This window comes from Neoarius graeffei, chromosome 15 (assembly GCF_027579695.1).
Source record: "Neoarius graeffei isolate fNeoGra1 chromosome 15, fNeoGra1.pri, whole genome shotgun sequence".
NCBI classification, from domain to species: Eukaryota; Metazoa; Chordata; class Actinopteri; order Siluriformes; family Ariidae; genus Neoarius; species Neoarius graeffei.
Genome location: NC_083583.1, coordinates 59408894 through 59422454, shown reverse-complemented (window position 1 = coordinate 59422454; position 13561 = coordinate 59408894). Strand labels below are relative to the sequence as shown.

At 42.5% G+C, this 13561-nt stretch overlaps 1 protein-coding gene across 2 annotated transcripts in view; it reads left to right on the top strand.

The window, feature by feature from the left end:
* The window catches only part of pla2r1 (phospholipase A2 receptor 1), an 84589-nt gene that overhangs the window by 61365 nt on the left and 9663 nt on the right, over positions 1–13561 (top strand). For both annotated transcript variants that reach the window (XM_060941731.1, XM_060941730.1), the window contains exons 13-26: positions 377–522; positions 685–769; positions 2939–3074; positions 3169–3204; positions 6306–6466; positions 6572–6636; positions 9374–9468; positions 9539–9675; positions 9954–10071; positions 10165–10304; positions 10384–10519; positions 12177–12415; positions 12486–12672; positions 12793–12924. In XM_060941731.1, coding sequence (XP_060797714.1) covers positions 377–522; positions 685–769; positions 2939–3074; positions 3169–3204; positions 6306–6466; positions 6572–6636; positions 9374–9468; positions 9539–9675; positions 9954–10071; positions 10165–10304; positions 10384–10519; positions 12177–12415; positions 12486–12672; positions 12793–12924 — 1813 coding nt within the window. The remainder of the gene's footprint in view (positions 1–376; positions 523–684; positions 770–2938; positions 3075–3168; positions 3205–6305; positions 6467–6571; positions 6637–9373; positions 9469–9538; positions 9676–9953; positions 10072–10164; positions 10305–10383; positions 10520–12176; positions 12416–12485; positions 12673–12792; positions 12925–13561) is intronic.

Here is a 13561-nt window from a genome sequence, read left to right as displayed (position 1 = left end):
GTCATCACAGGGCTGACACATAGACACAGACAACCATTCACACCTACGGTCAATTTAGAGTCACCAGTTAACCTAACCTGCATGTCTTTGGACAGTGGGGGAAACCAGAGCACCCGGAGGAAACCCACGCGGACACGGGGAGAACATGCAAACTCCACACAGAAAGGCCCTCGCCGGCCCCGGGGCTCGAACCCAGGACCTTCTTGCTGTGAGGCGACAGCACTAACCACTACACCACCGTGCCGCCCGGGAATTTTTTGATGAGGAATATAATGGGCTTTATACCGAATAAATGACAGAACATGAATGGGATATGTATGGTGTTTATGTTACTGCTGTTCAGTTGTCTCCTTCAGTTCTTTATTGGGCCTCTCAGGTGTTCCACAACGAGAAGATCTTGATGCGTCGCTCATGGGCCGAAGCAGAGTTTTTCTGCCAGGCTCTCGGCGCAGACCTTGCCAGCTTTCACTATTACGAGGACCAGGACTTCGTCAGACAGCTCCTGACTAAGATGTTTGATAGGTTGGCTCACACAGTGACACTAGGCATTTCAGACTCCATCTCAGTCTGTTTATATGTTGTTTTGTAATTCGTTGAAAAAAATCGTTACAGTGATTTGTTCGAGGAGATCTGCTTCCTTTCACTCTCCCTTTCTGTCCCTCTCTTTCTGTTCTTCTCCTCCAGTACAGAGGGTCGTTGGTTCTGGGTTGGCTTCACTAAAAGAGATCCACAGTCTGCTGGAGCCTGGGAGTGGTCAGATGGCACACCGGTAAGGACAGAAAGACTGGGAAATGGAAACTATATATGAATGGTTCGAGAGATGAATGTATAATTGTAAAGGACTTCATTTTCAGCACTACTGTATGCTTTTTGCCCTCTCACAGGTACCGCAACTTATAATTCTTGCCTTATTTTAATATTACTTCAGCATTTACAGGAAGGTTTATATATTGCATATTGTATTTGACTTGATTTCTGCATATGTCTTTCTGTACAGTGTCTTGCAAAAGTATTCATCCCCCTTGGTGTTTGTCCTGTTTTGTCGCATTACAAGCTGGAATTAAAATGGATTTTTGGAGGGTTAGCACCATTTGATTTACACAACATGCCTACAGCTTTAAAGGGCAAATTGTTTTTATTCTGATATGAACAATAATTCAGATGAAAAAAAACAGAAATCTGGAGTGTGCACAGGTATTCACTCCCCATAGTCAATACTTTGTAGAGCCACCTTTTGCTGGAATTACAGTTGCAAGTCTCTTGGGGTATGTCTCTATTAGCTGAGCACATCTAGCCACTGGGATTGTTGCCCATTCCTCAAGGCAAAACTGCTCCAACTCCTTCAAGTTAGATGGGTTGCGTTGGTGTCCAGCAATCTTCAAGTTACGCCACAGATTCTCAGTTGGATTGAGGTCTGGGCTTTGACTAGGCCATTCCAAGACATTTAAATGTTTCCCTTTAAACCACTCCAGTGTAGCTTTAGCAGTGTGTTTAGGGTCATTGTCCTGAAATGTGAATCTTCATCCCAGTCTCAAACCTCTGGCCGACTCAAACAGGTTTTCCTCCAGAATTGCCCTGTATTTAGTGCCATCCATCTTTCCTTCAGTCCTGACCAGCTTTCCTGTCCCTGCAGATGGAAAACATCCCCACAGCATGATGCTGCCACCACCATGCTTCACTGTAGGAATGGTGTTCTCAGGGTGTTGGGTTTGCACCACATATGGCATTTCCCATGATGGCCAAAAAGATCAATTTTTGTCTCATTTGACCAGAGAATCTTCTTCCATGTGTTTGGGGAGTCTGCCACATGCTGTTGGGCAAACTCCAAATGTGTTTTCTTAAGCAATGGCTTTTTTCTGGCCACTCTTCCATAAAACCCCGCTCTGTGGAGTGTACAGCTTAAAGTGGTCCTATGGACAGATACTCCCATCTCCGCTGTGGATCTTTGCAGCTCCTTCAGTGTTATCTTTTGTGTCTTTGTTGCATCTCTGATTAATGCCCTCCTTGCCCGGTCTGTGAGTTTTGGTGGACGGCCTTCTCTTGTCAGGTTTGTAGTGGTGCCATATTCTTTCCATTTTGCTATAATGGATTTAATGGTGCTCCCTGGGATATTCAAAGTTTGGGATATTTTTTATAACCCAACCCTGATCTATACTTCTCCATAGCTTTGTCTCTGACCTGTTTGGAGGCTCCTTGGTTTTCATGTTGCTTGTTTAGTGGTGTTGCAGAGTCAGGGTCCTTCCAGAACAGGTTGATTTCTACAGACATCATGTGACAGATCATGTGACACTTTGATTGCACAAAGGTGGATCTTAATCAACTAATTATGTGGCTTATGAAGTGAATTGGTTGGACCAACTCTTATTTAGGGGTTTTATACGAAAGAGGGTGAATACCTACAGTATGCACACTCCAGATTTCTGGGTTTTTTTCCATCTTAATTATTGTTTGTGTCACAATTTTAAAAAACAACAACACACACACACACACACACAAGTATTTGTATCTTTAAAGTGGCAGGCATAGAAATGGGACAAACACCAATGGGGATGAATACTTTTGCAAGACATTGTTTCTTTGCAGGTAATTTGACTTACCTATATAGATAAGATATAATGCATATTATCTTACCTTCGTTCTTAATGCTAATAAATGCAAGCTAGATTTTTTTAAATGGTTTAATTAAACCGTGTTCTCCAGTGGTCATGGTGTTTGTGCTCAGTCATTAATGCCTCAGTTTAAGTGCTGAGGACCGTTCAGTCCCATTCTAATGATTAGGAAATGGTTAGAGAAGCAGCTTTTAGACCAAAAGGTTGCTGGTTCAATTCCCTGAAGTGCCCTTGAGCAAGGCACCTAACCCCCAGGCTGCTCTGGGTATGTTGTGTTATCTCTCTGGATAAGAGCGTCTGCTAAACTCCTGTAATGTAATGTCTTACAGGTAGTGAAATCATTCATAGAGGACAAGAATGAGGACGTGAGCACTCATGATTGTGCGGTGTACAGCGATCTTACCAACACTCTCACGCCCCGACCCTGCGACGCCAAACATGAATGGATCTGCAAAGTGCCCCGAGGTGGGGTTCAGCTTTCATTACACATTCATTTTTTATTTTATCATACATCATAAGTGTATGACTAAGATTCCCATGTTTTTTGTTTTGTCTTAAGGTGTGGAGTTAACAAAGCCTTATTGGTACAACAATCGTAAGTGAACCAGTGGTGCACATTAGCTGACCGTTATGAAACTTTTGGCATCAATAACATTACTGACTTTAAGAAGCTAAAAATCAGAAAACTAGTATTATCAGCCAGTGAGAAGATAATCGTGTCATTTTTTTTTCAACTCAGGTAAACAGCTGTATCAGCAATACATGTAACAATCATACATTTAATAGTTATTCCATGCAATGGAGTCGGACATGAGCTGATAGCCGACGAGGTGCGTAGCACCAAGTCGACTGTAAGCCATGTATGACGAGATTGAGTGGAATAACTGTTTTATTCTGTCCACATTCACTGGAATTTGAGAAATGGAGCATTTTTATTTTTTGCAAAGTCGATCAATTAAAAACTTCATACAAAACATCCGACAAAATCATTTCCGCTTCAAATGTAAAAAAAACCTGCGAAAGGACAAGAGCAATTTGCGAAAAATGCAGTAATTTATTTCTATACCACATTTAATATAGCGCTCTTTTCATACATTAAGCACGTTCAAAAGCGCTTAACAATAAAATGTATGTAGAAACACGGAATTAAACAAAAAAACAGAATAATACTAATAATTCTTGAAAAATAAAAATAGCTACGTTCTCACCATCATGTACTTGTAGTCCATATTTTGTTGCGTTTTGTGGTTTTGTTTTCAAGTAGAGTTTTTACTTCATCCTCGGTTGGTTCAGCAACACGCGCTGCCATTTTGTTTTTCTCTACTCACGGTATATGAGCTGATATCCTAGTAGTAGAGTAGCCAATCAGAGCACACGATTGCTCATATCCAGTGAATGTGGATAGATTAATTGTATATATATTGTGCATATAAAACAAGTAAATCCCGTGTGGCGTAACTGCCTAAGGATTCACATTCTTGACAAAAGATCACAAGTTTGTATCTTGACTACAGTGGTGCTTGAAAGTTTGTGAACCCTTTAGAATTTTCTATATTTCTGCATAAATATGACCTAAAACATCATTAGATTTTCACACAAGTCCTAAAAGTAGATAAAGAGAACCCAGTTAAACAAATGAGACAAAAAATATTATACTTGGTCATTTATTTATTAAGGAAAATGATCCAATATTACATATCTGTGAGTGGCAAAAGTGTGTGAACCTTTGCTTTCAGTATCTGGTGTGACCCCCTTGTGCAGCAATAACTGCAACTAAACGTTTCCAGTAACTGTTGATCAGTCCTGCACACCGGCTTGGAGGAATTTTAGCCCATTCCTCCGTACAGAACAGCTTCAACTCTGGGATGTTGGTGGGTTTCCTCACATGAACTGCTCGCTTCAGGTCCTTCCACAATATTTCCATTGGATTAAGGTCAGGACCTTGACTTGGCCATTCCAAAACATTCACTTTATTCTTCTTTAACCATTCTTTGGTAGAACGACTTGTGTGCTTAGGGCTGTTGTCTTGCTGCATGACCCACCTTTGAGGAAAATGATCCAATATTACATATCTGTGAGTGGCAAAAGTATGTGAACCTCTAGGATTAGCAGTTAATCTGAAGGTGAAATTAGAGTCAGGTGTTTTCAATCAATGGGATGACAATCAGGTGTGAGTGGGCACCCTGTTTTATTTAAAGAACAGGGATCTATCAAAGTCTGATCTTCACAACACATGTTTGTGGAAGTGTATCATGGCACGAACAAAGGAGATTTCTGAGGACCTCAGAAAAAGCGTTGTTGATGCTCATCAGGCTGGAAAAGGTTACAAAACCATCTCTAAAGAGTTTGGACTCCACCAATCCACAGTCAGACAGATTGTGTACAAATGGAGGAAATTCAAGACCATTGTTACCCTCACCAGGAGTGGTCGACCAACAAAGATCACTCCAAGAGCAAGGCGTGTAATAGTCGGCGAGGTCACAAAGGACCCCAGGGTAACTTCTAAGCAACTGAAGGCCTCTTTCACATTGGCTAATGTTAATGTTCATGAGTCCACCATCAGGAGAACACTGAACAACAATGGTGTGCATGGCAGGGTTGCAAGGAGAAAACCACTGCTCTCCAAAAAGAACATTGCTGCTCATCTGCAGTTTGCTAAAGATCACATGGACAAGCCAGAAGGCTATTGGAAAAATGTTTTGTGGACAGATGGGACCAAAATAGAACTCTTTGGTTTAAATGAGAAGCATTATGTTTGGAGAAACGAAAACACTGCATTCCAGCATAAGAACCTTATCCCATCTGTGAAACATGGTGGTGGTAGTATCATGGTTTGGGCCTGTTTTGCTGCATCTGGGCCAGGACGGCCTTGCCATCATTGATGGAACAATGAATTCTGAATTATACCAGCGAATTCTAAAGGAAAATGTCAGGACATCTGTCCATAAACTGAATCTCAAGAGAAGGTGGGTCATGCAGCAAGACAACGACCCTAAGCACACAAGTCGTTCTACCAAAGAATGGTTAAAGAAGAATAAAGTTAATGTTTTGGAATGGCCAAGTCAAAGTCCTGACCTTAATCCAATGGAAATATTGTGGAAGGACCTGAAGCGAGCAGTTCATGTGAGGAAACCCACCAACATCCCAGAGTTGAAGCTGTTCTGTACGGAGGAATGGGCTAAAATTCCTCCAAGCCGGTGTGCAGGACTGATCAACAGTTACCGCAAACGTTTAATTGCAGTTATTGCTGCACAAGGGGGTCACACCAGATACTGAAAGCAAAGGTTCGCATACTTTTGCCACTCACAGATATGTAATACTGGATAATTTTCCTCAATAAATAAATGACCAAGTATAATATTTTTGTCTCATTTGTTTAACTGGGTTCTCTTTGTCTACTTTTAGGACTTGTGTGAAAATCTGATGATGTTTTAGGTCATATTTATGCAGAAATATAGAAAATTCTAAAGGGTTCACAAACTTTCAAGCACCACTGTATGTCACAGCCATCCAAAAGAGCACGTTTGTGCCTTACAATACAATTGATCTCTGCTGATAGTGTGTTTTTTTTTTTCTTCAAAAAAGCATTGTGTTAAACTGTGATATCGGCTAAATCTATCAGTCCGATGATGTGTGACGCCCTATTGCTAATGATAGTGCTGGTAAACCTAGTTAACACAATATCTACGTGAGTAGAGAATGAGCCATGGGTGTTCTACCGTGGAGCCGAGTACTACTTGGCCAGCCAGGCGTTCCCTTGGGAGACCGTGTTGTTCGCCTGTAAGATGATGGGAGCAGACTTGTTGTCCTTACACTCCAAAGAGGAAATGGAATTTGTCAGAGAACGCATGATGAAAGTAAGTATACACACTGAACGGTTACGCTAGGCTGGAGCAGTGATGGCTGTAGAAGGCCAAAACAAGACGTTATCTCTCACTTTTGTTTTTTTATCCCCCCCCAAGGCTACTCATAGTATAGCTGAATGGTGGATTGGTCTGTCAGCTAACAGCGCACATGAAGGCTTCAGGTGAATTTGCATATTTATATTTAGTCAGATTTATGGATGAAGAAGTCCATGTTTATCGGAATGTGCAGCGTTTAAAGTATTACTCCAGTGTTTTTTTATCCCCCGCTGGCCGAAAGGCCTGAAGGGGAATCATGTCGTGGCGATGTCCGTCCGTCCGTCCGTCCCAGGAAGGGTGCTCACCTTCTGAAATCAACTCCTCTCACAATTTTTGGAGGAATTTCACAAAACTTGGCAGGATTCTGTTATATGTCGGTATTACGCAGGTTGTAATTTCGTTAAATTGGGTCACATTTTCCCAGAGTTACAGCCCTTGATTAGCGAAATTATAATTTGACAATTTCATGAAGGTGTTTTCCTTCTGACATCAACTCCTCTCACAATTTGTGGAGGAATTTCACCAAACTTGGCAAAAGGCCTTGTTACAGTGGTGGGCAAAAGTTTACATACCCCAACAGAATGTTTCGTTTCTTGCCTATTTCTAAGAGAAATTGAATGATAATACACAAAAACCTTTATTTCACTTGTGGTTAATGGTTGGCTGAAGCTATTTATTGCATTCATTACTGCGTTTACTCTTTGAAAACCATGAAAACAACAAAAACTACCTAAATGACCCTGATCAAAAGTTTACATACCCCTGTGAATTGGCCTGAAAACCTGTACACAATTTGACATAAACAGGACTGAATGGCAATTAAAGGCAACTACCTTCACCTGTGATCTGTTTTCTTCTAATTAGTGGGTGAAAATAAAAGTCAGTAAATTGCTGGACTTTTGAGAGAACCTTTTATCCCTCATCCAGTGCTGCGCGTCATCTTTGAGATTGAGCCATGGGAAAATCAAAGGAATTGTCAAAGGACCTGCGTGAAAAGGTAGTTGAACTTTATAAATCAGGGAAGGGATGTAAGAAAATATCAAAGCAATTAAAAATGTCAGTCAGCACTGTTCAAACAATAATCAGGAAGTGGAAAGTCAGGGGCTCTGTAGACACCAAAGCCCGTTCAGGTAGACCAAGAAAAATTTCACCCACCACTGCTAGAAGAATTGTGCGTGATGTAAAGAAGAAGCCCCAAATAACATCTGGTGAACTTCGAGATTCTCTGAAACAAGTTGATATGGATGTTTCAAAGAGTACAATTAGGAGACTCTTGAGAAGAAATGGGCTGCATGGGAGAGTTGCCAGAAGAAAGCCCCTTCTACGCAAATGCCACAAAGAAGCCCGTCTACGATACGCCAGACTGCACAGAGACACACCCCAAACCTTCTGGCAAAAAGTTGTGTGGAGTGATGAGACCAAAATTGAACTTTTTGGGCACAACACTAAACGCTACATCTGGCGAGCATTCCCACAGTGAAACATGGTGGTGGATCTCTGATGTTTTGGGGATGTGTGAACTATAAAGGCACTGGAAATTTGGTAAGAGTTGATGGCTACAGCAGCATAAAGTGAAGGTCTTGGAGTGGCCATCTCAGTCTCCTGACCTCAACATTATTGAGCCACTCTGGGGAGACCTCAAACGTGCAGTCCATGCAAGACAGCCCCAGACTTTACAGGAACTGGAGGCTTTTTGCCAAGAAGAATGGGCAGCTTTACCATCTGAAAAGATAAAGAGACTCATTGACAACTATCACAAAAGACTTCAAGCTGTTATTGATGTTAAAGGGGGAAATACACAGTATTAAGAATTGGGGTATGTAAACTTTTGATCTGGGTCATTTGTGTAGTTTTTTTGTTGTCATAATGGTTTAAAAAGAGTTAACATTTTCTTGACATTTTCTTGACAATAAATGGCTTCAGCCAACCATTAACCACAAGTGAAATAAAGGTTTTTGTTTATTATCATTCAATTTCTCTTAGAAATAGGCAAGAAACAAAACATTCTGTTGGGGTATGTAAACTTTTGCCCACCACTGTATATGTCAGTAATACGCATATTGTAATTTTGTTCAATTCGGTCTCATTTTACCAGAGTTACAGCCCTTGATTAACAACTTTGTACTTTGACAATTTCATGAAGGTGTGCTCGCCTTCTGACATCAACTCCTCTCACGATTTTTGGACGAATTTCTCGAAGCTTGGCAGAAGGCCTTGCTATATGATGGTAATACAGATATTGCGATTTAATTTCGTTTGTGAAAATTTTACTAGAATTTTGGCCCTTGATTAAATAACTTGTAATTTGACAATTTCATGAAGGTGTACGTTCTCCTGAAATCAACTCCTCTCACAATTTGTAGAGGAATTTCACCAAACTTGGCAGAAGGCTTTGTTATATGACCGTTATACACAGATTGAAATTTCGTTTAATTTGGGCAAATTTTCCCAGAGTTATGCCCTTGATTATTAACAAACTTGTACTTTGGCAATTTCATCAAGGTGTGCTTGCTTTTGGAAATCAACTTCCCTCGCAATTTTTATCCCCCGCTGGCCAAAAGGCCCGAAGGGGGATTATGTCGTGGCGATGTCCGTCCGTCCATCCCTCCCAGGAAGGCACAATTTTTGGAGGAATTTCACAGAACTTGGCAGTTGCCAGCGGGGGATATTGTGCTCTCAGAGCACTCTTGTCTTTTTTTTTTTTTTATGTGAATCTCTATCCACCAGCATGGACACTGTATGGCGATTGGCCTTAGGGTACAGCAGTGTATTTAATTTAAATACAGCCATCTTGAGCTTGTTCGTATATGCGCACGAATGTGTGCCTGTATATATTCTCCTGTGTGTTTCTGCGTCCGATAGCTGGACTGATGGAACAGCCCTAGATTATCAGAACTGGAAAAATGGAATGCCTTCTCAACGAATTGGACAAAACTGCATCTCTATGTCTCTGGATGGTAAGCAGCACCAAAATGTCCTCAAACACTCGCAACACACAATCTCATTAACCGTATGCATTCTGCGTAGGGGTGTGGTCAACAGGTCGTTGTAAGGATCTGCACGGTTACGTGTGTAAACGCAGAACCGTATCGATAGTGGAGACCCCACGGGAGCCTCACTTTATCGGCGCCTGCCCGGAAAACTGGTTCTACTTTGGCCACAAGGTGAGACGTGGACATAAGTGATCGTGCTGTTCTAGAGTCCTGTCCAGGGCTCAATTCAAAGGAGCTTGATTTTTCAACTGCATTTCAATTACGCGTTAATGTAACATTAAGTTGCCTTGGATGTATCCGGAGGTTTCAGTTAGCAAAGGCAAAGCAAACACTACAAGAAAACCTGTGAAAAGTTTCCTGATATTTAATTAAACTTCATTCAGTTCAGCAAACTAACCAACTAATTTTGACAGAGGTTTCTTATCTCGCTCTTTGGTTTGATCGGCTAGTGTCTGTTGCTGCATCTTCCAACCCGGCCAAAGGAGGGGAAGAGCTGGAAAGATGCTCAGTCCATCTGCTCTAGCTTCCAAGGCATGCTAGTCACAATCGAGGATGAAATTGAGCAAGGTGAGGCCACTCACCTCTGATTCTGAATAATACAATGAATCAAAAAACGGCACAAAACCTTTTAACATTGAGAATTATTTCTTTTGGTTGCAGCTTACATCACCATGCTGCTTCATGGCCAGTCTGAGGGAGTCTGGATTGGCTTACAGGATGCAGACACCATGAAATGGACCAATGGGAAGCCTGTAACCTACACTAACTGGTCACCTGTAGAACCAGAGCACCCTGTCACTGTAGGTGGAGATCTGCTGGTAAGAAAAGAGTTTGTATTCGAGTGCTTGTGATTTGACATTTTGCGTGTGTCTACCGCAGGAGGAGTGGTCGAGTGAGGGGACTGAGCCCTTGTGCACTGTTCTGTCCAACACTCACAACTTTCACTTTACGGGAAAGTGGTACAAGGAGAAGTGCACCCAGAGTGACTATGGCTTTGTATGTCAAAAACCACAAGGTGTGATCAGATGACTCCGTATATTTGTGTACAGCATCTTGCAAAAATATTCATCCCCCTTGGTGTTTGACCTGTTGCATTACAAGCTGGAATTAAAATGGATTTTTTTGGAGGGTTAGCGCCATTTGAGTTACACACCATGCCTAGCACTTTAAAGGTGCACATTGTTTTTTTTTTTTTTTTAATTGTGACACAAACAATAATTAAGGTGAAAAAAACAGAAATTTGGAAAGTCCCCTAAAGTCAATACTTTGTAGAGCCACCTTTTGCTGCAATTCCAGCTGCAAGTCTCTTGGGGTATGTCTCTATTAGCTTAGCACATCTAGCCACTGGGATTGTTGCCCATTCCTCAAGGCAAAACTGCTTCAACTCCTTCAAGTTAGATGGGTTGTGTTGGTGTCCAGCAATCTTCAAGTTACGCCACAGATTCTCAGTTGGATTGAGGTCTGGGCTTTGATTAGGCCATTCCAAGACATTTAAATGTTTCCCTTTGAACCACTCCACTGTAGCTTTAGCAGTACGTTTAGGGTCATTGTCCTGGAATGTGAATCTTCATCCCAGTCTCAAACCTCTGGCCGAGTCAAACAGGTTTTCCTCCAGAATTGCCCTGTATTTAGTGCCATCCATCTTTCCTTCAGTCCTGACCAGCTTTCCTGTCCCTGCAGATGGAAAACATCCCCACAGCATGATGCTGCCACCACCATGCTTCACTGTAGGAATGGTGTTCTCAGGGTGTTGGGTTTGCGCCGCACATGGCGTTTCCCATGATGGCCAAAAAGTTCAATTTTAGTCTCATCTGACCAGAGAATCTTCTTCCATGTGTTTGGGGAGTCTGCCACATGCTGTTGGGCAAACTCCAAACATGTTTTCTTAGGCAATGGCTTTTTTCTGGCCACTCTTCCATAAGAGTGGAGTGTACGGCTTAAAGCGGTCCTATGGACAGATACTCCCATCTCCGCTGTGGATCTTTGCAGCTCCTTCAGTGTTATCTTTGGTATCTTTGTTGCATCTCTGATTAATGCCCTCCTTGCCCGGTCTGTGAGTTTTGGTGGGCGGCCTTCTCTTGTCAGGTTTGTAGTGGTGCCATATTCTTTCCATTTTGCTATAATGGATTTAATGGTGCTCCGTGGGATATTCAAAGTTTGGGATATTTTTTATAACCCAACCCTGAGCTATACTTCTCCATAGCTTTGTCTCTGACCTGTTTGGAGGCTCCTTGGTTTTCATGTTGCTTGTTTAGTAGTGTTGCAGAGTCAGGGTCCTTCCAGAACAGGTTGATTTCTACAGACACCATGTGACAGAACATGTGACACAGGTGGATCTTAATCAACTAATTATGTGACTTGGTTGGACCGGCTCTTATTTAGGGGTTTCATACAGAAGGGGGTGAATACTTATGCACACTCCAGGTTTCTGTTTTTTCATCTTAATTATTGTTTGTGTCACAATAAAACAACAATTTGCCCTTTAAAGCGGTAGGCACGTTGTGTAAATCAAATGGCGCTAACCCTCCAAAAATCCATTTTAATTCCAGCTTGTAATGCGACAAAACAGGACAAACACCAAGGGGGATGAATACTTTCGCAAGACACTGTATCTGTATTGTTTAACTGACATGATAGCATAGGGTCATTCCTACTCTCTCTTCCAATCTCAGACAAAACCAAACGTCCCTCTCACTTGTACCCTGACCCCGCCTCCCTGGAGACCTCCGAGTACAAGAACCGGAGTTACCGTGTTGTCCATGGCAACCTGAGCTGGTACAAAGCTCTGACTGCTTGTGTGGAGAACAGTGCAGAGCTTGTGAGTATCACCGATCCGTTTCATCAGGCCTACCTCACTGTACTGGTTAACCGACTGGGAGCCCCACACTGGATCGGACTTCTGAGTCAGGACGTAAGTATACCTGTACAGTATGACAAGCTGTGTACGTGTGTGTGAACACTGAACACGTCCCCTTCCACAGGACGGTATAAATTATCGTTGGATTGATGGCAGTAATAATGTATTCACACACTGGGACACAGTGGACGATGATGGGGACAATTCTTTCGTGTTGGGAAATTGCGTGTACATTGACATCACTGGTGGCTGGAGAAGAGCTGACTGTGACCAACCTCTTCCAGGAGCACTGTGCTACATACCTCAACCTAGTGAGCTCCCTTCCACGTTCCTCACCCTTCCACACGTGCTCATAGACCAAGATTGTTTATTACCTTATTGTCAGCCGCCCTGATTATCTTGTTCTGGATCATTCTCTCTTCCCCTTTCAGAAAGCATCGCATTCTCCTCTGAAGTGGTGTGTCCAGAAACGTGGGTGAAGTTTCGCAGAAGCTGCTACAGTTTTGAGCCCGTTGTCTTAAGAATGCCACTAGAGGAAGCCAGAAAGCACTGCAGGAAAATAGGTACTGCGGCCCAGGCTTTTTGAAAGCAGGTTTTTGAAATCAGTGCTCCACCTAGTGTCTGTAGAGGGAAGAGCTCCTGCACGTTCACTCAGCTCAGCTCAGCAGACACAGGTTTTGTTTTCCTGTCAGTGCATAAGCACATGCAGCGTTCTCCACGGGCGCTTTTAAAGTGGCACGTTATAATTCTGGCCCTTCCCTTGGCCAAAAAAACCCAAAACCACGTAACTTCATCGGTATACACCAAATAAATCGTAAAGTATTCGCTTTATTATAATTTTGTAACTATTTAACGAAGACCATTAAACGAATGCATACGGGGCGACCTGAAGTGGCCACGCGATTGCAACAGAAAACCATCCGGCCGGCTGCAGATTGAGGTCGATCCCTGCGTTACGCTACACTACACCATACTGCACCATATTACACTATAGAGGATGTGCAGTCACGTGACCCGTCCGCGTTTACTCCGCCATATTGGACGGCTTCAGGATTGTTTACCTTGCGCGAGCGTAATGGATCCAGGCAGTAATCTCATCTCATCTCATTATCTCTAGCCGCTTTATCCTGTTCTACAGGGTCACAGGCAAGCTGGAGCCTATCCCAGCTGACTACGGGCGAAAGGCGGGGTACACCCTGG